This window comes from Eleutherodactylus coqui, chromosome 2 (assembly GCF_035609145.1).
Source record: "Eleutherodactylus coqui strain aEleCoq1 chromosome 2, aEleCoq1.hap1, whole genome shotgun sequence".
Taxonomy (NCBI): domain Eukaryota; kingdom Metazoa; phylum Chordata; class Amphibia; order Anura; family Eleutherodactylidae; genus Eleutherodactylus; species Eleutherodactylus coqui.
This window is the reverse complement of record NC_089838.1, coordinates 251,972,138-251,997,253: the sequence shown is the minus strand read 5'-3', so window position 1 is coordinate 251,997,253 and position 25,116 is coordinate 251,972,138. Positions and strand designations below refer to the sequence as shown.

General features: G+C 44.0%; 1 protein-coding gene across 4 annotated transcripts in view; it reads left to right on the top strand.

The window, feature by feature from the left end:
- Positions 1-25,116, top strand: part of AKAP13 (A-kinase anchoring protein 13) — a 189,155-nt gene that overhangs the window by 20,011 nt on the left and 144,028 nt on the right. For all 4 annotated transcript variants that reach the window (XM_066592822.1, XM_066592824.1, XM_066592823.1 and 1 more), the window contains exon 2: positions 12,991-13,040. In XM_066592822.1, the coding sequence (XP_066448919.1) occupies positions 13,008-13,040 (33 nt within the window). In that variant the 5' untranslated portion in view covers positions 12,991-13,007. The remainder of the gene's footprint in view (positions 1-12,990; positions 13,041-25,116) is intronic.

Genomic DNA, 25,116 nt, shown 5'->3' with positions numbered 1-25,116 from the left:
GGATGTGTATGACCAGTGCAGACTGTGTGTGGCTGACTTGGTTTTATAGAACCTTAGTCATAACTTGCCTCCCCTTACTCGCCCTTTTAATTATGGACTATTATCCACGTGGGTCCGAGTATTGAAGTTGACCGGCTACTTCTGACACTAATGCACTACACAAAAATAGGAGTTTGGTAGTTGAGATTAAAGAAATTGCCACACTTGTCGCCAGCCTTGTGTTATATAGCTCACCAAACGGCGCTGTCATTGGGCCGAGTATTACGTCTTCTACAAAGGAAAGTCTCCTTAGAACATGTAATAATACAAACCCTGTATGAATTCTACACTATGAAGGTGGCAGATATCAGGTCATTCCTGTTATACTGCGTCTTCTAAGTACTGAAGTTCAATCGCTTGTTCAGATTGTCATACAGGAGAACGCAGACAAGCCGTTGATGACCGCCAATAGTAACCTCTTCTTCTAGGTTAAATGACAATGCATGAGCGGACATGAGGTCATTTCACTAGCCTTGGGTTACTTCTGTCAGCTCTGCCAGCAGTCTTCACGACTACGGCGAATAGATATAATAAAAGCCAGCAGCACTCTCCACAACCCGTAAGGGGGGGGGGGGGGGGGGGGAACAGGAATTTTCCTTTGAAAAGCATAGAATTGCACGCCTGCGCCGGGATTGAATCCAAATCCCAAATCGATCCAATAGCAAACCATGAAGAGACAGGCAGCAAAGTTGTTAGGTGCAAAATAGTTGAATTTTTATGCCTCCATAGGAGAGCAGTCTAATTACCGCATCCTCTCACAAATGTTGACAAAGACCGAATGTTGAGGTCGAAACGTCGCCATTTGTGAGAGGATGCGGTAATTATACTGCTCTCCTACGGAGGCATAAAAATTCAACTATTTTGCACCTAACAACTTTGCTGCCTGTCTCTTCATTGTTCATGACTACGGCGACATCAGAGACGTTTGGATGACAAATCTCTGGGGTTACATTTCGATGGTGTGACTAGCAGTATATACAAAGTATTAGAGCATGACTGCACTCAAAAGTATTTAAACTCTGTAAAAACTGGAGACTCGGTTGCATGAATCACACCTTGCAATGGCATTAAGTTTATGTATTTATTTTTTATATGGCAGGACTTTTTTTAAAAGCCTGAGTGTTTTAGACTTCTGGTTATAAATTGAATTGTTCAAGCCAAAGAGTATTGGGCCGTTAACATGTAACAATTATCGCTCAAAGTTCATTCAAACGAATGAATTCTCATCCCGGTAAACGCTCAGTGTTTCCCATAGAAGCGGTCGAGAAGCCTGCGATCCAGCGGTGAAGTCTTTCTGTGTAAACCCTCTGCACGAGTGCTAACTAACGTAGCCCATGTAAAAGGGCCATAAAGCAGCACTGAAGTCAAATACAGTTATGGGTTTCCCAAAGGACTTGGTCCAAAAGCTCCAAACGGCCAAGAGAAGATGGAGACAACCCTTCCTTCTGTAGAACAACCTCTTTATTTTACCCACTGTAACATTTCAGTTCTTTAGAACCCTTCTCCAGCCGATCCGCAGTGCATTAGCGTTAATGTTGGTCTGCTCCCATATTGTCCTGACCTCTCCTCTGTGCAGCAGAAGGCAGTCATGGCTAAACATGGTGACTTTGACAGCGGACAGATTGTTGGTTCCCGGATGTGTAGTACCTGTATTTCTGAAACAGTTGAACTTGGGGTTGTGACACGGCCAACGGTATCAAGACTGGTTGAACCATATGGCCAATCATCCAACAAGATCACGCATTGACTGGCTATGGGGGGTTGATCCTAAAGATGAGTGTTGGGTAGTGTATCTCAGTACCAATGTGCCGCAGTGGACCAACTACTGATGCAGCAGGACAACAGCGGGGAGGTTAGACAAATATCCACAGTTCCATGATGGCACTGATGTACCCGCAAACTGCTCGGCGCAATAGTCTGTAATCGCATGGCAGAAGTAAACTGACTTGCACATCTGCCATCTACATTACGCACTGAGAGATGGCGGGTCCGCAGCGGGGGGGGGGGGGGGGGGGAGGGGGGGGTCCATTGTTTTTATATGCAATTAACTTTTTATAAATGTACACTATAGCAGGTGGAATAAATGCTCTTATGGATATTGTATATGTATCTGCAATATTCCTTCAGTTGATATTTAATATTTTATGCACTTTGACATAATATACATATACCTTTTTGATTTATCAGATTGAAAATGCATTTTTCTATATATCCCGGATTTCGATTGAATGTTAATGCACTTAATCAAGTGTGTGTGTCTATGTATGTTGTTCGTTCGTTCGTTCATTTTATGCAGGCGTAGAAATCGTCGTTGGCTCGTTCAGTTTAACCTTTAACTGCGGACCTGCGGTCTCAGACCCCTCCCTGTTCTAGATTTCCGACTATATTAAGACTGAAAAGTTCCTATAGTTCTTTATTATGTAACATTACTAAAATATATAAATAAAAGTTGATTATTTCTACGTGGTTTTTAATTATTTATAACCTGAAAATTAATAAAAACAAGTTATTGTAAACATCCAGTTCATTATTGAGAAAAGTCAATCGGAATATATAGGACTGTGGGACCCCACATCCACGGAAGTGTAACAGATTAACCTTTTACTGTGGATGTGATTTAGGCCGCCTGCACACGGGCAGGTCGGACCCTGCATGTGGGATTCCCGCAGTATAGTTCAACCCGGTGCCCGACCGCAGACCCCTGCTTAACTGTCTGGTGTCTTCTGTTCAGCGCTGTAAATGTGCCGTCCGTCATTCCATTGCGCATGCGCAGTAGCCACCAGCGCTCAGCGGTGACACGCAGCCCGCTATTTTTCCACAGGGCTAACCACGGAAGTGCCGCGGGACGGTAGACTTTTATTGACTTCAATGGAAGACGGCCGTGCGTAGCCTGCACAAAACTGCAGCATGCTGCGATTTCTCACCTGCGAGTGGAAAATCGTAAACTATTTCCGCTCGTTAGCAGGAAATCGCGGATTCTCATAGCATGCTATGGGCTGGATTTGCTGCGAAATCCGGAGGCAGAATCTCGCTACGGATTTCGCAATGCAAATCCGCCCGTGTGCAGGAGAACTTAACAGCAATAGTTCAGTCGTTCTCAGTCACTTAGTCCCAATGCACATGGGTATATCTGCACTGCGGGATTCGGAGCGGGCATTCGCCTCTGGATTCCACAGCAAATACTGCTCAGACATACTATGCAAAACGCTTTTCCATGCCCGTGAGCGAAAATCGACTTTTTTTGGTTTGTTTGTTTTTGTTTGTTTTTTCTTTTTTTACCCTTCCACAGAAAATCGCAGCATGCCCTATTCTAGTGCGGACCCCACACAGACAGCTTCTGTAGCGGTGCGTCATTCTCCTGCACTGCGCATGTGCGGCGGCGTGCTGGCCAGCACAGAGAAGAGACCTCGCACGGGGTCTGTTTCTGCTGCGAGATCTCGCAGTCAAACGATGTATCTGCCTGTATACACGGGCTGCACGAGCGAACTCGGGCGTAATTCACTTGCTCAAATGAGAAATCTGCTCATCTAAATGAACCCTTACCCAATTCACTTCCAAAATCTGTCTTTGGTGCATTTTATAAAATGTAGTTACTAAGAACATTCCTTTTTATTTCTTGTTTATCCTCTTTTTGACATTTTTACACCATATGGCAAAAAACTGAAAGGAAAGAATTACAACTTGCTTCCTGGTAAAGGTGTTTTCCGGGACTCCAATACTGATGGCTCTTCCTGGGGATAGGTCATCAGTATCTGATCAGAGGAGGTCCCATGCAACTGACCCACGTGGATTAGATATTGGTGACCTATCCTGAGGATGGGCTGTCAATATTGGAGCCCTGAAAACCCCTATAATGAGGCAACTGGCCTGGAGCGAGAGCGGCCACACTGGAGCTTTACGCACTGTCCGTTCTAGCAGGCTGGACAGTAGTATACAACAAGCCCTCCCATACCCCGTATGTTGCATTTTGGTTTAGCGAGTTCCATTTGCAGCTTGCACATTTTCCTTGCCTTGCGTTACCGGTGACTGACACGACTGCCCATAGCTTCAAACACTTCTAATCATTCACAATTTTAACAAGACAGAAATCTTATTATTTGAGGTTGTGCTTGCAAATGGGTCTTTAAAGTGAACATTAAGATTGAGCCTTTTTGTTCTGCTTCCAAATATTGTCCAGACCTATTCTGCATTACTGTACGGAAGCAGGTTGTGCCAGAGAAATGAACAATGAAGCGTGGTAGGTTGGCAGGAGAGGCAGTCGTCCGTATGTCCTGTTTCCGCAGAGGGAGCGACCCCACCACTTCCACAGAGTCATCTAAAGGCACTTTCAGGGGTAATGATGTCATCTCACTTCTGCTGCACTAAACTAATGATCTCTTTCATTGTCTTGCCTTGTAAAACTGATTGCGACACTGAAGTAAAACTAATGGCTCTTCCTATGCCTTGTAATGGGTGCTGTCCAATAAATGAGGAAGGTGGGTCTTCTGCCAATAAACAATAGATATCCTCACTGATCTCAGAGGACGAGAAGGGGCGGCACCGTGGTTTCCAGGGGGAGATGGTTGATCATATGGGGTCACATTTTGGTAAAATGAATGGAAATGATAGAAGTGCAATGTATTTAGGAAAGGGTTCCCCATATTACTACATACTGCGGAGATTATCACTTTTCTTCTTATGGATTCCATATGTAAAAACTCTGCCTTCACAATAAAGACAGACCCCCTACAATATAGTATGGGCCGTAATGGATCCCATTGCTTGTTTATCGGCTGTTCCCCAGAGTAGTGCATGCCATGAGGGTTTTCATGCAATCTGCGTCCAAACAAAAGTGGATTAATATGGGGCCGTATGGTGTCGGTTTGTAGTTGGTTTTTAATCGGACACCATACAGACAGAAAAACCGCGTGTTGGTGACCTGACAGACAGGTGCCAGATTATTATGTCTGGATTATCATTTCATGACCTGTAATATGGAGCACCTCTAATAAAGTTACCATACACATTAGAGAGCGTTACCACAGCGCTTTTGACAACTCTGGGATTCCATCTGAGGTCCCGTCGCAAATGCCAAAACCCGCTATTGAGATGGATCCTCCGAACAGAACCATTCAGGCACCACTTTGGGTTCACCGGGATTCAGTTTGTTTCCCTAATCTGCAGGGTATAAAATCGTGTAGACTAACAGAACCGTAAGTATGCCCCTTCTAACAGTTATTCGCAAGTCTGTATATTCTTGTGCGCTCACATTCCTCCCTGTTTGTGGCGTTACTTCGGTGACCCCGTGCTGTCTGGAGATTTAGTTGTTGTATACTTTTTTTTCCCTTCTCATTCTCATGGATTTTAGGGAAAAATATTGTCTTTGCGGAAAGGAAATGGCCCAGTTTCCTCCTCCTGTATGTGCAGTTCATGACCATAAGATGTGCTATTTCTCTGCATAGACTCGGTTATTTTCTACAACCCTTGCAGACAGCTGTTTGGTTGGGAGGCGACATTCGTGGAACAATGGAGTTGCTCACACTTCCTAATTTACACTGAGCCTCATTAAACCAGCATGGACAGAAAATGTGTTGCCAGATCCCGCCTGTCATGTGCAAGTTGGGCTCTGTAAACACGGAGTCGGAGCTTACCGGCGTGCGTATACGTCCGGCGGTGGCTCCTAACAGATGGAATACTGTGGCATCCGGCACCCACAGGGATCTATTAGTATACCATACAGTAAACTCTGCTTTTTTGCGGTGGCTTTCGATGTAGGAAGTCAGTTTTACTATAAATTGACAACACCGGTATGCTGATGCTTACCAGCCAGACGGAGGACAAAAGGACACCCCCCCCCCCACACACACACACACACGGCGGCGGCACACGGTAGGGTAAAGAACATGCCATAGGCTCGCCACCGCTGGTATATAGGATGGGTGTTGGATGGACTCGGTGTCAGGGCTTGTTCACATTGGCACTTCTGGGTTCAGTTTTCTTGTTCCATTATGCAGCAGGAAAATAGCCCCCGTGCCCGAACAGAACAGCGCTGAACGGACTCCATTGGCTCCAATCAGTTTTGTTCAGTTTTCATCCAGGTTTTTGGCATTTTACAGTACAAAGTAACGCAGCACGCTGTGCTATTTCATCCATTTTATTTTTTTTTAACAATAGTGTTGATTTGGTTTAATATGGACAGTTCAGTTTGTTATAGAAGGGTTAAATGTATTTTTTTCCCATTAACCCCTTGCAGACCTGCACTGTACATGTACAGTGCACATTGGATGTCTGTATATGGAGCGGGCTTGGACGCCGACCCTGCTCCATACACGGCGAATATCGGCCATCTATAATAAAGAAAGAAAAGAAAAAGTTCTCAGCGCTCAAGGATAAGGGTACAAATTGGTGAGAGTTAGTGATGAGTGATAGCAAATGACTTACTTCACGGAGGCGTCCGTTCTAGACGCCCCCAAATCCCAGTTAGTGTATCAAATTACCGTCGGCAATGGTAAAAAGGTTCCACGATTTATTAGACGCGTTTCGGCCATCTATAATAGATAACACCTGCCGGCAATAGCTGTATTCATGACTATTATTGTCCAAATCCTCGTTGGAAACAGCAGAACTAAAAACCAAGCATCGATCTGCCGTGTAAACAGGAGCCGCTCATTGTTTGAGCAACTCCTATTTAGTGCGGTGGCCAGCTGGAACGATCCTGGCCGCTCTGCCTCCATTCATTTGCTTTACACAGGAGCGATGGTCGGGCGGTAGTCTATGGGACAGCTGTGCAGTGCTTGCGCGCCAGACAGCCCTCTCGTGTAAAGGTACTTTAACCTACAGAATAAAGAGCACGTCATTTTTACTGCACTGTGAACATTGGGAAAGCAAACGCCTGCCAAAAACTCTGCAATTGCATTTTTTTCCCCCAACTTAGAAATTTTTAAAAGCTTTCCAGTACATTATGTAGTAGATTAAATGGTACTACCGAAAAATACGACTGGTCACGCAAAAAACAAGCCCTCATGTAACCGGGGAAATAAGAGTTATGATTTTTTTTGAAAGCTGGGAGGAAAAGAGAAAATGAGAAAAGGGCTGCAGCAGGAAGGGGTTACGGGCTGATATGGCATATCAGATGGATATGCAGAAAGGTTTAATGGCGTTCTGGCATATATACTACCAGGTTCTCCTTTCATAACTCTATATTAATGTAGTTGTATAATAGTCCAGTGTCCTGAATACTACCTGTCCTCATAAGGCGGAGTTTTGTGCAGGTTTAGCACAAACTATATAGAATGCGGCTATCGGGCTGTAGACTTTGTTTAGGGGGTGAGAACTATACTGACAACCACATGTGCCTTAGAATGGTCTTTGCACACAGTCCAGTTTGTTGCAGGTAGTTGGACTGTATCCATCCTTCCGCCAGGCCGGCCCTTGTAGTGAACAGCATTGCTGAACATACCGTGTCCCGTTTTGCTACGGTGGACCTTTTAATTAGCAGTAATCATCAGAAACCGCCTGTGCCTTTAATAATACCTCAGTGGCAATCCAGGATATATCCTAAAACCCAACCTCTTTTATGTATCCAGCAGACTATGAAATTAACATGACATTAACTTGTGTCTTACTTGTCAGGACAGAAAACTCGGTGTTACTTGAATTCCTTGGGGGTGTTATTCCAAGAATGTCAGTGCGGTGCATACACGTAACGCTGGCGAGGGCGCGGAGGAAATGTCTCTTACTGGGTTAAAATTAGACTTGGACTTTTGGCTTTTTGAAACTTTAGTAATGTCTTATATAATGTGGGATTTTCTAAAAAGAACAGCAAAGGGGTGCAAACTATACTTATGGCTCCAGCTACTTTGTGTCCTTTAAAAGCTATCGATGCCTTTGGGTGTGTCAATATTTTTAGTTCTGGCATCTAAATGCATGTGTTTTGGGCTGACGATCCTTTTTGCAGTAGGGTTTTATTAAAATTGTTGCACCATTTGTCTTCAGCGGCTTCCAATAATTGTTCTATACAGACACTGCAATCTAAGGGGCCTGTAACACGGAACGATTCTGTTCAGGTGATCATTGCTACGTGCCAACGATTGCACAATGACTGATAATTGTTTGCTTGTCGTTTCTCGTTTGTTTTATGCTGGCATTAAAATCTGACGGATATTGGCCCGTGTAATCGGGCGATTGTTCATGAGGCGGGTCTAATCAGGCAATTGCAGAGATCTCCGCGTGTTCCACCTCTTTCCAGTGAGCGATTATGGCTGCTGTGTTTCTAACATGGTCCTGGTCGCAACTTTTTGACCTCTTACATGTGCGGTCAATCAATCGCAAGCCCAAGTCCTAAAAAGGGACTAAAAATGTAAAACAAAGTGAAATTAACAAAAAAAAAAATAGAAATGGAAGAAAAAACCTTTCACCCATTTCCCCAATGAACGAATGACAGAATTATGTTTAATATCTATTTTTGTAACCCTGTCTCCCAATAAGTGATCAAAAAGTCATGTGTATTCAAAAATTGTAGCAATAAAAACTACAGCTAGCCCCGCAAAAAAAAATTGTTCTCCCACAGACCTATTAACATAAAAATAAGTGTTATGGCCCTTTAAATATGACTGCAAAAAAGCATTGTTCTCTTTTTCAATTTTTATTAACTTCTTCACACCAGCCTGCTCCATAACTCAGCGATCGGCTGGTTTTCACAGCTGACAGCCCCCGGCAACTGCTGCTCTCAAAGTTGGCTCGGAGTACGGCAGTTAAAGGGGGCTGTCACTTAGGAACAGCGTCATAAACTTATGGTGCTGCTCCTGGAGGTGACCGGGAGCCGGGGGATGTATGTGTTATACTCGCCCGCTGCCTGGTTCTCGCAGTGTTGTCCTCCTGAAGACGTTCACCCGATCATCTGCTTGTGTGGAAGTGCCGACAAGCAAAGGCTTGCTGTTTGGGTCATTCCATCTTTTATATGGGACCAAAAATTGCCTGTTGTCAGCAGAATATTGCTATATGTAAGCACAGAAACAATGGAAATGTATGTGGTTGAACAATCATACACAAGAGCCCTGTGTGACGCAGAGTGCTAAGGCAATAGAAATGCAGTCCTAAGCTCTCGCTCACGACCTGAGTGTTGCAAGTTCAATCCCTGCGTGGTTCAGGTAGCCAGTTCAAGGTTGACTCCATCCTTCCGAGGTCGGTAAATGAGTACCGGCTTGGTGGAGGGTTATAAATAAATTACCTGAAAGCACTGCGGAATAAGTTGGCGCTGTACAAATAACATTTATTTTATTGATGCCAAGTACAGAAAATCGACCTTTTTTTTTAATGGGGCGATTCTCGCTGAAAACAGAATTCAGTAGATGCTCGTCCTGTATACAAGCGGCCGCCAACAGGGCGCTGGGCGAAAAAACGTTCAGCTGTCGGAGTTGCTTTGTTTTTTAGCAGAAATAACTAAGTAACTTTCGGGCTGTGTAAATGGGAGCCACTCAATGTTTGAGCAACTCTTGTTTACTGTGAATGAAGGCGGGCGGCTGGAACGATCCTCGCCCCTCTGCCTCCGTTCATTGGACAACTATTTCTCCTGTATGAAGCGTAGGAGTGGGACGGGCAGTAGTCAGTAGGAAGAGGAAAAGATAGTAGTCCGTATAAAGGGATCTTAAAATCATCTTGTTGACCTGATCTGATATGGAAGACTTATCCTAAGGAAAGGCCAGGTGACCTGCTATAAGTAGAATAAGGAAGCTCTTGCACATAAGTGAGCCGACCATTTGTCCGACAGTGAAGTCTTTTTGGCTCTGCGGGTGATGACGTTTTTGGCACCAGTTGTTCATACAATGCTGTGTATTTAATTCTGCAATCTGATCGACTTGGCATCTGGGAAAAACCACAAAGCAGCTGAAGGAGCGAGTGATGGAGGTTTGCACATTCTTTTTTCATGTTCGAGGAGTTTCATGGAAAACAGAAAATACTGATGTAATAGTAAGGAGTAGGTGTAACAAGGTCGGGTCTCTGGGTACTGGGACATCTTTCAGCCCCTCCAGTGATACACGTAACAAGTCAATTTTTCTATCGGAGCAGTCCCCAGCACAGTCTAAAATGCAGCTCGTAGGCATATGTATCCGTCCTCTGCCATTCTGGGACATTCACCACTATGCAGAATCTTTGTTTTGCAAACCTATCCGATGCAACCTACAATGATAAATGTCTATTTTCACTTGCTTGTACAGTATAAGGCCGGGCTCACGGGGATTTCAGTTGCGGGGTCTACTTCAAGATGTGGGCATTAAAAAGCATGGTAAATTTGATTTTTCACTCGCAGATATGAATTGCGTATTCCGCAAGCGGGGGAAAAATCGCAGCATGCTCTGTTTTGCCGCACATTCCGTGCAGACTGCCTCCATTGAAGTCAATGGAGGCCATCCAACCCACAGCCCATACGCAATTAACATTGCATATGGACCCGCGGGTACCCGCGTCTTCGCTAAGTGACGGTGCAGAAAACAAAAACCTTCAATAAAAGAACTCTACTGGGCATGACCGATGGTGAGCCGCTGCGGTCATCCGCATTAGAGGAATAGAAGGTGCACAGGGACACTGGTCAGGCTCACAAGCGGAATCTGCTGCAGACCTCCCGGTATACTAGCATAATTCTCCCAGGTGCCACCCGCAATGATATGTATGCGCCCAGAATATGCGGCAAGATACAATATGCTGCGATTTTTCTTACGTGCGTATTTTGCACAACTCATGTGAGCTGTAACTTGCTAGATCGGTACAGCATATTATGTGCACAAAACCCGCGTGCGTAATACGCTGTGACCATACGCTTGTGTGAGCCCAGCCTAATTTATGAGACATTTGGAAAGAAAGTTAATCGCTTCCTGGAAGCTGAACTGTCAAAATAACGAACTTTTCCGGAATGTTGCAGTTTGTATCCCTTGCTTTCTGTATTTGTATGCTGTCGACTTGGGGAATGCTGTTTAGTTTTTGTTCTAATTAGTGTTCAGATCATATGAAGAGAAACTAATGAAGGATATTGGGGAGTTGCCTTGTTGACGGCTTGCTATTTTTATTGCCTTGGACATGCAGACAGTGTAATTGAATTACTGAGAGTCCAGGGGTAGCCGGCTTGTGCAACAGACATGTAATTGTCTAATTACTTTAGCAGAGAGCAGCAGAATCTTCATAGGACACTTTGTATCCACCATGAAAGCCTTCTAATTGTTTAGCGTGATGAGATAAGAGAACTGGGATGGGGTTCATCTTGCTTCCATTTCTTTTTTTATATCTAGTAACGGTACTGACAGAAGGAGGGTTATCAAAGAAAGTGCCAAGTCTGAAATGTACTTTGATTACTGCTGATAGAACCGCATCAATTATAGTATGTTAATTCCTCCCTCAGTATTGCAGATCTGTTTCTCCAGTGTAATTATGTGCATGAGGGCTCCTTCACACGAGTGTATTAACAAATGCACACTCTTCAGCGCAGCATATTTGTGCTTGTATTGGAATTTTGCAACGTAATGGGGGGAAAGAGCAAGCTTTCTACCGCATGGACTGTGCATATGCGTGCAACCGCACAGAAAAAAACTATTGCATCTTCCGCAACCATTCGGGTTTGTAACAAGCAAAGCATGCCAGATGAATCTAGAAATGCAAAGTCCTACATCTGGGCAAGAAAAATGAAAAAAGCACATACAGGATGGGAGGAATTGGGCTAAGCAGCAGCACATGTGAAAAAGACTTGGATATACTAATAGATCATAGACTGAACATGAGTCAACAATGTGATGCAGCAGCCAAAAAGGCAAACACAATTCTGGGATGTATTAAGAGAAGCATTGAGTCTAGTTCATGTAAGGTAATTATCCCCTCTACTCTTCCTTAGTCAGACCTCATCTGGAATACTGTGTCCAGTTCTGGGCACCCCGCTTTAAAAGATATATAAACATAGACAAACTGGAGCAAGTTCATAGAAGAGATACCAAGATGGTGAGCGGTCTGCATATCATGTCCTGGGAGGAACGGTTAAAGGATCTGGGAATGTTTAGCTTGGAAAAAAAAGAAGGCTGGGAGGAGACTTAATAGCTGTCTACAAATATCTGAAGGGCTGTCACAGTGCAGAGGGATCAGCCTTATTCCTATTCGCACAAGGAAAGCCTAGAAGCAATGGGATAAAACTGAAAGGGAGGCGACACACATTTGATATTAGAAAAAACTTTCTGACAGTGAGGGTGATCAATGAGTGGAGCAGGTTACCACGGGAGGTGGTGAGTTCTCCTTCAATGGAAGTGTTCAAACAAAGGCTGGACAAGTATCTGTCTGGGATGATTTAGTGAATGCTGCACTGAGCAGGAGGTTGGATCCAATGACCCTGTAGGTCCCTTCCAACTATATCATTCTATGATGTATATGTCTAAAAAATGAATAATTGTAAAATGCATAATTATGCATGTATTGACCCTAAAAATACTGTAAAGGTAGTCCATGAAACATGGTATAAAATCAGGGTGCATGTGTGTAAAACATTTTCTCTGAGACTACACAGAGATTATATAGAATTATTTATGGAACTTCCGATCTAATGCATATCAAGTGTTTGAGTACGTCCATATACTCCTTTACGAATGCTATAACTCCATGCTATAACTCCCATAACACAGCATTCGCCTTGAGAATTGCACAGCAGTAGCTGTTTTATTAAATGCATAGTCCAAGAGTGCCAGGATATGGCGAGAGCCTGGTATAGGCTTAGTTACGCATGGTGATATTAGTTCCCCTGCAGTGGCTGAAGCAGGGGATGTGTCAGGCAACCTGCAGCTTCCCCTGGCAAAATCGTCTGTTTGGTGAGGATGCTGAGAGCAGGACTTGGGGCAATCCGCTGAAAGACTATGTGATGGATGTGTGAATACAAATGGTTTTTAATATCTGCTTCAACATTTACAACAGTTGGTTAATTACTGTATTTTCCCTTGTTCTTAGATACTGTGTCCTGGGTCATGAAGCTTAATCCAACACAAGCTCCATTATATGTAAGTACATTTATTACTATATGAGCTGTGAATTAAAGGAGTTGTCTGGTTACCGGACAACCCCTTTTCTGTACCACTGCCTGCACTAAAATAACAAATTGCATTAAAATAAGAACCCCACCCCTGCTTTGTTGCTGAGATCCAGTTCTGCAACTCCCTATAGTCCCAGTAATGTTTGTGGCAGATGATGTCACAGGGAATCACCTGTTAGGAGATGAAGAGGAATTATCAGTTCACTGAGGGATTTGGTTACTTTTGCTACCTATAGAGGTCTATGGGGGTGGAAGGGGTTGGGAGGAAGCTCCAGAGAGAGAGAGAGAGAGAGAGAAAAGTACACTGATGAACACAAAGCAGCTTCTTAGTAGACTTTTATTAGTGTTCTCTATCACTCAAGTTCTGTATTCACAGCAACACTGCTCAGTAGTGCTGTATAAAGTCCTCAATGCTTCTACTGTTTCTATATCCTTGCTTTCTTTTTTCTCCTGAGCAGTATATTATGGGAGACAACATATTAACAAGTCTCGACCCACTCTGGAACAGTGTTCAGGGAATCTGAGAATTAGGCCTCATGTCTCATGAGGCCAAAAATGTTGTCCTACTCGCCTGTCCGGACTCTGCAGGTCTTCCCTCCGTCGCGGCTTCTTTCTTCTGCCCGGTGGATGTGCTCGGCATGCCAGCAACATGCGCCGCGCATGCTTTATTTTATTTTTTTTAACTCTCCTACACTTACGCAGATCCGCAGCACAGCACAATGACAGCTGCAGGTGTGCCGCGGATCTGGACAGCTTCCATTGACTTCAATGGAAGCCGTCCATGCGGGAGATCTGCAGGAAGATGGAGCATGCTGCGATTTCTTCCCGCACATGCAACATGCACGCCGGGAGAGAAAAAAAAATCACATCCGCATGCATTTATTTGCCCTGCGAATGCTGATGCATCCCCATGGGCTTCTGAAGTTGCGGATCTTTTAATTAAAATCCGCATGTGGACATTGGGCTTTACATATACTCCCTGCGGAATAAAAGAGTGGTGAAAATGCACGATTCAAATCCTATAATGGTCAGAACAAGTGCTGCTACTCATGTACATACATGACCTCTTACTCTGAAGTCACCTGAGACCTTTGAACACATTTCTAATGTTTGGCTGAAATTTCAGGTGATCAGCACTTATTATTATTAATAAAAGTAATCTTTGCATAGCGCCAAATTATTCCACAGCGCTTCAGCAGTCCTGAGAAATTAAACATTGACTGTATTTGGAGCCATTTTCAGCATTATTCTGAGATGTTGCCAGTTCCGATCAGTTGGGTTCTCCGTGTTTTAAATGGTGATTATTGTATAATGTGAAGTTGCACTGCTTCCTAATTTACTTTGCATGCTAAATCCTTACCATTTTCAAGTTCTTCGTTGGGCTTCTAGTGGATGAAAAGGCTGATATCCCTTATAGAACCGACGCTACTCACATTGATACAATTGTATCCAGTCTACGTAATTCTCTGAAAGCTGACTACTTTATCAGGAGAACATGTCTGTCTCCATTCTTAGTTTGTTACAGTGTACTCATAGGTGAAATGTATCAACCTGAAGACTGTTCAGTTTAGGCAGCTTTTACAGAGCACTACTAACACTTGCTATTTAGCACTAATTGCAGGGCCGCATCTGGACTTGCAAGTTAAATCCAGCAATTGGTAGAATGCAAGTCCTAGCAGTGGCTGCTAGCTGCAACCCTTAGCTTTAGGCCTCTTTCACATGGGCAACAGGGATATCGCTGCAAGCAAATCGCTGTGATATCGCAGCTGTGTTCCCACAATTTCTGTATGATTATCGCTGCGGTTTCTCGTGGCAATATCACAATCTATGGCAATTTAGGCACACAACCGAAAAAACAATACATTACTTAACAGGCGCTTCTTCCTCTCCCAAAGCTCCGGCACACTTGTTTGCTGTCTTCAGTTACCGCTTCTGGGTTAGGGTGTTTATAAATCCCGTCTCCAGGAAGCGCTGGCTCTGATTTTAGTTCTTGAGCGCCACAGCTCAGCCAATTAATGCAGCGCTTGATGAACCAATCACAGCCATTAAATGCGATGGGCTTCAGACATATCAGTGTTTTTTTTATTTTATTTTAGCATCTTTTACTACTTCTAACTCTGAGTATACTGAACAATGACCCATAAACTTTCCATAGATTGCACTTCCCTGATTCACATGAACTTACATATGACCCTACCGATTTCTTCCTATCACTTCAGAAAGGCCCTGAATGGTCGTTTCTCACAAATCCCTTGCTGTCTAATGTCCTTCCCCAAACTGCAGGCAGCATGTTATAGAGCATGAGGAGCTGAGCTGAGCAGTCAAATGGGCGGTCCTATTGGTGATGGACAACCTTCCCTGTATGTAGCAGATGGCTGTCAATCACTGATGGGACCACCCATTGGACCGTTCAGCTCAGAATGAGCAAAGGTTTAAATGAATAATATACAAGTTCTACTGAATCTTTCCCCATAAAACTATATATTAATCTGCTCAGCCCCTCCTGATCTATAACTTCATGCCTGCAGTTTGGACAGCATGTTTGAGTTGATAGATTCCCTTATGAAAGGTACCTGTCACGGGGTTCATGCTGTTGGACCCATGGGACGGGTCTACCTAGTGCCCTCACGTAAGTGATATTCTGGAACGCTGCGGTGTTTCAGAATAACCACACTTTGAAGTTGGCCTGTTTGACCCAGGAGCAGAGCCCTTGAGTCAGAGGTGGGCCGCTCCAGGCTCTCCTCGCCCGCGGTGACCGGTTCCCTTTATATTAAACCCCTGTGACTGTAAACCTGTTATTACACGGAGCTCTGCTGTAGGTGCCCTGATGCAATAATAAAAGGTTTATGTAACAAACCTGTATATGATGTAACTCCTATTTCTCAATCATTCCTGATGCTTTATTTCTCCAATACAGATCCCTTTTCTATATTCACGGCTCATCTCATAGTTTCCCATTCTGTGGGGGCTGCTTTTCTGTTAATTTTCATTGAGGCATCTCTAAAAGAGACGCAGCACGGGTTTTAGTATGGTATAATGTGTCATTCAGCAATGGCTGAACAGGTCATTTCATCTGACCCAGATAAGCACCACCAAGGGGGCATCCTTGATGTTCTGGGAAACTACCCCGGTCTGCTGGTTTCCTCTATGGAGTCCCGGCATGCAGAATGCTTCGTCTTTTGCTGTGCATTGAACTGTTACAGTTCCGACCTAAACCCAACAGACACATTCATTTAATGGAAAACTGCAGGAAATTAGACAGTTTCCTAAAATTGGTGAAAGATGGCAAAATGGTTTATGTATAAATTTAATAGTATCTGAAATGGTGTAATAGTCTGAAGAAGTGTATTTTATGCCAAACAGCTGTCTATGGATTGCACTTGTACTTTTTTCCCAATTTTGTCAGACAGGACCTTTATTTTTAAGATCGGTGAGTGCCGCTAATGACTTTGCTCCATCCTTCTCGGATATTGGTAAATAGATTTATCACAGATGAAATTGCACCCATGTGTTGTCAGTATTGCATCACTAACTCTGAGCTACATGGAGAGCCACTCATGTGGCGGGCTCTGGTGAAGCTGGGAATTGGGTTGGGTTAGGAGCTTTGGGGATGGGGCTTTTGTATGATGTGATTGGTGGGGCGGGAACCAGCAAGATGAATGAGCTGAAGCTGTGCTGTGTGCAGCTAAGGCCAAATACATGTGTGTTTGAGATGAAAAGGATGAGGCGGGCTTAATGGGATTGGTAGTGCAATGTATGTAGCTAACAGATCACATACGACGACAGCAGCTAACATGGTTTGTATTCAGAAATATGAGTCAACATATTAAAATATGCTAAATCACATGTTGCAGCATATCTTTCACGCCACATGATTCCATCCAGGTAACTGGGAATCATGTCTTTGTGTTCCGGTCATGCTCTTGAAAACAGACTTTGCTCGTTTCCAATAATTTTCAATGTTGTTGGTATGAGCGCCCATGAGCGGATCGACAACATGTCTGCTGTGATTGACAGTTGGAGAGTCATTATTTGGTGGTTGTGCGATGTTTCGATGCGCTGCCCATTCGTCAGAAATGATAATTGATTCTGGAGCGATGACTCGCTGAATTATTGGCAGCACAGTCGCTGCATCTCTTTTTGTGACAAAAGTGATGAAACCTTTTCGATTCTCAACATCATAGGCTCCAAAAACCCATCGGTCCCGATGTTGCAAGTTGCGGCCGCGATGATACTTTGCTTTCACTAGAAGAGACTCGTCAATTTGCACTTCTTTTCCTGGACCGCCAAGCTGAATAGGCTCCGCTAATAACTTCCAGGAGCATATATCTCTTGAGTATTGATAATAGTCCACTGCAGTATGCGCCGCAATATCCAAACGCTGCATTGTTGTTTGCTGAGGCCTTTCAGTCGCCCAATAGAACACTAAATATAGGAATTTGGCGGGCGCAATTTTGGCTCCTTCCATCAAACTATCTTTTAAAATGTTCTGCTTGCTTCTGCAGCCGGGACGTCTCCACACATAACCACTAAGTTTACTTCAATCTTTGTGAATCTTCCTGTTGACAAGGAATACATTCTACCTTCCTGTGTAGAATCTTGTGGCTGCGCAAGTATTCAATAGCTGATAAATCATCCTTACAAACCCGATTCATTTCCAATACATTCATTTTCGCTTCTGCACACATTTTTCTGTCACTATGGTACGTAGGTTCCCGCCCAAGCTGTCGCCTCATCCAAGCCCCGCCCCTAAGCATCCGCCACCAATCGCATCATAGAAAACCCCTCCCCCAAAGCTCCTAACCCGACCCAATTCCCAGCTTCAGTAGAGCCAGACCTCCCGTCCTCGCAGGTCCTTCAACCACAGTCCCCTATACTGCATGTGTGCCTCTTATCTATGTTGTAGATGCATTATACCTGCCATTCACACATAAATCCTCAGGAATAATTTATTCCTCCATTGAACGTGTCAAACGTTGTTATAAATTTATATTCCCAAATTCTTCTGTGGCTTTGTGACTTGAAACTGCCCTTCAATATCATAACTCTCATATCTCTTATGTCATGTCCATAACCAGAAAAGTGCTCAGCCACAGGTAATGGCGATGAGATTTCCTTCTCTTTCAGTTTTTGGCCCTTTTCCCCAACTGGACATTTTTATTCACTATAACATCATGTATTTTTGTTAGCCATTAACCCTTTCCAATCCACTGTCGGACGTCTAAAGACATTATGATTTAAGGCTGTACAGCTCCAATGTTAGAAGATGTCCGTCGGGGTTCTCTTACTGTGTATTGCCAGCCTCTCTGCTGTCGGAGCCTATCCAATGTGTCACCTGATGCAGTACTGGCTTTAGCGCCATTGTATAACAGCAGAAAAAGAGTAAGCCCCCTAGGAAAACCAGGAAACAAATTGGATTGGAAACGGTTAAAAGGTATCACCTCTACAAGACCACGTGGTCTCTCTTGCTGGGAACAATCACATTGTTTTTAAAGTACACTTGTATTTGATATGACCATGAGAATAGACTCCTAGATTAAAGGGCTTTTTGGTACAACACTGATCCACTTGGAATACATAATCAATAGTTAATTGACGGGTCTGCTGCTTGGGATTCCCGCTGACGGAAGAGGCTGCAACACTCAAGTCAGCGCTGCGGCCTCTACCAAGGCATATGGTGTCATGTGCATCAGTCACATGGCCTGAGAGCAGCTTAGTCCCACTGAAGGAAATGGTATTGAGCTGCAATACACTATAATAATTTCCGGTGCTGTGCCTGGTTTGGACTAAAGTGACAGCGGTGCTCGCCCCGAACACCGCCATCACTTCGAACAGCTTAGTGGTGGACACTTACCCTCAACGATTGTGCCGGCTCTTAATGCTGTAAACAACCTGGTGACAGTCCTGACAGCAACTTTTAAATCCCCCGATTTTGGTTTTGTGTAAAAATGAGTTTAAAAAAGTTTTATTTGAAAAAAGAAAGTATTAAAAGTTAAAAAAAAAAAAAAAAAAAAAAAAGCTTTTCCTATATTTATGATAAACATATTTGCATTGCTGTATCCATAAAAGTCCAATTTATCAAAGTAATGCATTATTTATATCGCATAGTGAATGTTGTATGGGAAAAAATCCTACACAACATTAGAGTTGTGTTTGGTTTTTTTTGACTTGCCCAAGAATCAAAAAGTAGTATGTACACCAAAATGGTACAAATAGAAACAGCAGTTTCCAGTTTTCCAAACAGAACTTTCGGAAACAAAAATACTAACTGTTTATCCATGAATATAGACCACTCTTTTCGTGCATATTTATGTTTTTAAATACTTATTGTAGATAAATAAATATCCTGCACCTAGTAGTTGTAGGCATAGAATTAAAGGGGTTGTCTCGCGGCAAACATCAAAATTTTACCTTACCCCATTCCCCCTGTCACCCCCCCCCCCGGCATAAAATAGCAATTTAAAGCGGTTTTTAAACCGCTTGCTACTCACCGATCTGACGAAATATGAAGTTATAAAAATCTTCTCCCTAAGATGGCCGCCGGTCCTTTCCCAGGGATGCACTGCGGTTTTCTCCCATGGTGCACCGCGGGTCTTCTCCCATGGTGCACCATGGGCTCTGTGCGGTCCATTGCCGATTCCAGCCTCCTGATTGGCTGGAATCGGCACACGTAATGACGTGACGACGCGGGACCAGCTCTCCGGCACGAGCGGCCCCATCCACCAGGCAGAAGCACGGACTGTGCAAGCGCGTCTAAAAACGCCAGAAGACATCAGAATTAGACGGATCCATGGCGACGGGGACGCTAGCAACGGAGCAGGTAAGTGAATAACTTCTGTATGGCTCATATTTAATGCACGATGTATATTACAAAGTGCATTAATATGGCCATACAGAAGTGTATAACCCCACTTGCTGCCGCGAGACAACCCCTTTAAACTATGGCATGGAGGCTCTAGTACCCTGTTGTACCGCCTCCAGCTTGGATACGAGATGTGATACAGGTGGGCATGGAGGCTCTAGTACCCTGTTGTACTGCCTCTAGCTTGGATACAAGATGTGATACGGGCAGGCATGGAGGCTCTAGTAGCTTGTTGTATCGCCTCTAGCTTGGATACAAGATGTGATATGGGCAGCAATGGAGGCTCTAGTACCCTGTTGTACCGCCTTTTGCTTGGATGTAAGATGTGATATGGGCAGGAATGGAGGCTCTAGTACCCTGTTGTACCGCCTCTTGCTTGGATACAGGATGTGATACCTGTGGGCATGGAGGCCCCGTTGTACCGCCTCTTGCTTAGATACAAGATGTGATACCGGTGGGCATGGAGGCTCTAGTACCCTGTTGTACTGCCTCTTGCTTGGATGTAAGATGTGATAGGGGCGGGCATGGAGGCATGCAGGTTCTGTATGGTATCCTGCAGCATAGCACTCTACATTTGCTGTAGATTGTGCAAAATTGTAGGCTTGTGAAGCTGGCACCCCAGATGGTACCAAATATGTTCTGTTGGCGATAAATCTGGCGAACGGGCCACAGGAGTATGGAAATGTTATGGACTCTTTCCTGTGACACCCTTGCTGTGCGCGGTTGAGCATTATGGTTTTGACAGACACAGGGGCCTGTAAGTGGTGCCACCAGTCTCTAGATGGCGAACAACACAACAGTTGGAGCTGCTCGTGCTTGTCGAATCTTTCTACTGGTGGCCTGCTGAGGGTATCCTGAGGCCGGTACATTGTGTACGTGCCCTCACAATCTACTGGTCCCAACACCTCCTGGCAGTCTGGTCAGAACGGCCCGGGTGGTGAGCAGTCCATCGATACGACCATCCAGCTTCTGACATTCCAATAATGCGCCCCTCTCAAACTCTGTTAACTGGGGCTGAATCTCTTCGATTGCATTGTAGAGGCGTCCAGTGGTCAACAAGCTCCACACAAGTGGAAGTAGAGGCCACTACACATAAGGAGCCTCCGAGAGCCTTTATAATCAGGACACAACTCGAATCGGTTACATATCTGCGATGTAACTGCATGCTGAGTTTTGCAGTAAAACTCCTCCTCCCTCCCCTACTAGGTGCTGTATTTTTTTTGACAGTGTATTATCTCTCCGTCTCTCGTTATATATGTGTGTGTGTGTATGTTTATTTTAGAAATTTTAGAAGGCGGCAGAAGTATGGCTTCCTTCCAGCTACTGTTCAGCTGAACTTTTTAAGTGCAACCACATTCCTCCTCCTTTTTGATAGCAAGAATGGAAAAGATAAGCTAATCTTTGGCGTTGAGACTTGACTGCTTAACTGTTTTATGACCGCTATAATATTTGCTATTGTGCTAACTGATAGGTTCAGATTTTAGAGCGGTTGTTTTTAAGGTCAGATGGCGGTATCTGTTTGAGTCTGTGATATATACCGGGGATTTGGTAGTTTCTAAGGCTTTTCACACCAGGTTTTTTTTTTTTCCAGACAAACCAGTCTTTCCTTTTTTTCCCCCTTGTAACTGTTCTATCTTCATGTGGAGAGACTCTGGCTTTGGTTTATATTCCCAGTTATTGTTATAAGGCTTGTTTTTAAAAGGTCTGACATTGACTTGTAGGAATGCTGGCTTCCAATAGGTGGTGCTGTAGAGGTATTATTTCGTCTTCTCATTTGCATACATTTCCCAGAGAAGCATGCATGGCCATATAAGTCTCTCCACACCTAGGTGCTCTCCCTAATGAGAAACAATACCCTTCCTGACCCAGGAAGTCCTTTTTACCACTGTTCTACCAGCACAAAAATAGGCCCAACTTATCTGTCTGGGCAGCATCTTCGTCCTTATCGGTTAGTGAAAGGAGCACTACATCTCCATACCGCACGTAGTGACTTTGACCTTTCCTTGTACTGTTGACCCAGTTCAACTGCTGATCTCAAGTGCTAAGAGCTCAGTCTTGATATCAGGAAAGGTGAAGTCATTCAGAGGTATATAAATAGTTGAGACTAACCAGATGAGATGGCAGCTGCCAAGGAAGCTAGCTAGTGAAACATCAGGGCAGCTTAATGGGAAATCAGATTAACTAAGGCAGTCTCTGTATGTTCACTGTATCCAATTTTACACCTCTCATTCATTCCCGGCTACGTCTTGTCACATTTGTGAATTATTTACTACTGTGTTTCCTGGAAGGTAAGACCTACCCTGAAAATAAGACCTAGCCTGATTTTTAGGCTTTTCAGGGATGCTTGAAATATAAGCCATCCCCCGAAAATACGCCCTAGTTATATTTCATTAAAAAAAAGGCAATAGGAATACATTACCCAGCAGGCTTGGTCCAGGTCCTTCCCGGTGCTCTCCAGAACCCCAATGTGGTTCCCGCAGTGCTTAGCTGCCCACACAGGATCACTTCCTAGTTACGGGATACATAAATCCCGCCTCCACGATGGCTGTGATTAGTTTCTCAAGCTCTGCACTGATTGGCTAATCAGCGCTTGAAGAGCCAATCACAGCCATCGCTTCGTGGAGGTGGAATTTATGAATGGTTCTTTAAGTGCCAGCCAAATCAGTGCAGCGCTTGAAGAACCACCAATCACAGTCATCACTTCGTGGAGGCGGGACTTATGAATCCCATAACCAGGAAGTGATCCTGTCTGGGTGGCCGAGGACTGCGGAATGGCACCGTTGTCTGAAAAGCAGCTGGGAGGACCTGGACCGAGCCTGCTGGGTAAGTAAAATACGACCTTGCGCCTCTTTTGGGGAAAACATTACTATAAGACCCTGTCTTATTTTCAGAGAAACACGGTATTGCACTATACAGTCAAAAGATCATTGTTTAAGCTCTTTTTGCAGAATAGATTCATTATGGCATGTTACTGTTGGGTTGCAGTAGACAAGGATCTGGTCAAAAGAAGTTGTGTGTTATAGCCTTTGTCCACAGGGTTCAGATTCTTGGCATATTCTCATCATCTCTATGCAGTTTGACATGGCAGCTGTTTAGACTTTCCACTTCATCTGAAACTTCAGGCATACATTGCTAAAAAAAATTAAAATCCATGGTGTCTGTAAGTTGAGGATCATTCCGGCGTGATATGAGTTTTAGGTATGTTCAATGTACAAGCAGGATAAGCACTTTTTGTTTAGGGCGTCAACATTTTCCATAAAGTATTTTTCGCCTGCCTTGTTCACTGTTAACTAGATGCTCACAAAAGAGCTTGTTGAGAGATACCAGATGGTGTGGGGATTAGAGGAGTGTGTGTAAAAATATACTGCAGTCCTGCGTGAGGTCGGAGCATGAGACGGGCACTGTTCTCACTACGGCAATGCCCATCATGTCATGAAGTAAGCTGGAGGGGGTAAGGGGTTATTAGGCTTCTGCAGTCATTATATTCACCCCATTTTATTCGCTGCATTGCCATAAAGTGCATCGGTCATGAAACCGATCTGCAAGATTAAACCCCAAAGCTAATAGTGTGGTATGAATAAAAAATGAATACTCCGATTCCAATGGCCAGGGAGGAATAAATGGTAGGCCGTTGCATGCCATGCGTTGTGTATGTGGCCACTCAACGAATCGCAGGCTACGGTGTGATTCTTCCATGACTATTGGTTAGTAGTGGCACTTGCAGACTAGTTGGTGTGAGCTAGACATTCCTTGTAATCATCTGATGCACACCTTCATAGCCTTTTTTTTTTTTTTTGTTTGTTTGTTTTTTTTTTAATTCTTCTCTCCCTTGCACAGATCAGGAAATTTGATCAGAGGATTTTTAGATGATCAATCCTGTTTTATTTGATGTATTACTTTTTTGCCAAAAAAAACCCCAAGACGCCACTTTTTGGTGTTTCGACGCAGTGCTGATTTTCCTGCCAAAATAAAAAGCTGCATCTGGATAGTTACTCTAGATCAGTAGTAAAATACAAGACTCCCTACAAACAGCATACTTTTTAGTACCGTTTTTTTAATCCATGGCATATTTTTTATTTGTATCTTTTTTTTTTTTTTTTTTTTACGCAAATGGCACGCTCGGAGTATTAAACTTTTTTTCTGGTATTTTAGTAAATACTGCCAAAGAGGAAAATGAGTAAAATAAAGAACATGGGTATCATACAAAAACCACTTCCATTTTTTTGGGCTTTACCCAGAAAGACTGACTGGGATCCCTGAAGGGGAATCTGTTATATTGGGGGCGACCTTGTAACGTGATGTAATGAATGAATAGTAGAAAGGACACTGTGCGTCTGCAAACCAGCTGTGTAATGGCTGAAGAATAGGGCACCAGGCAGTGAAAGAATAGTACCGTGGAAAGGGTGCTGTTCACTACATAGAGTGGGCTACTAGGTAGGACTGGGTGATTTGAGCGAAGATTAAAGTCTAAATTAAATTTTTTTTTTTTCTTTTATTAGTTTTAATCTCTTTTTCTTGTTTATTTGCTAAGCAAGCTCTCTGCTATGGGCTCTTTTACATTCAGTTTATCACTGGATCGCAGGAATCTGAACAAGACTGCATGTTTTAAATCGGTGAACGTGGCCAGCCCGGAACGGTTTCTATCCCACTTCACTTGCTTTCACTGATCGGTTATCACTACTTTGTGAAGGCACAGGAGTGATCATCACTGGAACAACGGTCCGGTGCTTAAAGGGATTGTCCCGCGAAAGCAAGTGGGGTTATACACTTCTGTATGGCCATATTAATGCACTTTGTAATGTACATTGTGCATTAATTATGAGCCATACAGAAGTTATTCAGTTACCTGTTCCGTTGCTAGCGTCCTCGTCTCCATGGTGCCGTCTAATTTCAGCGTCTAATCGCCCGATTAGACGCGCTTGCGCTGTCCGGTCTTCTCCCTGGTGAATGGGGCCGCTCGTGCCGGAGAGCTGGTCCTCGTAGCTCCGCCCCGTCACGTGTGCCGATTCCAGCCAATCAGGAGGCTGGAATCTGCAATGGACCGCACAGAGCCCACGGTGCACCATGGGAGAAGACCTGCGGTGCATCGTGGGTGAAGATCCCCGCGGCCATCTTGCTAAGGTAAGGAAGAAGTCGCCGCAGCGCGGGGATTCGGGTAAGTACTAAATGTTTTTTTTTTTTT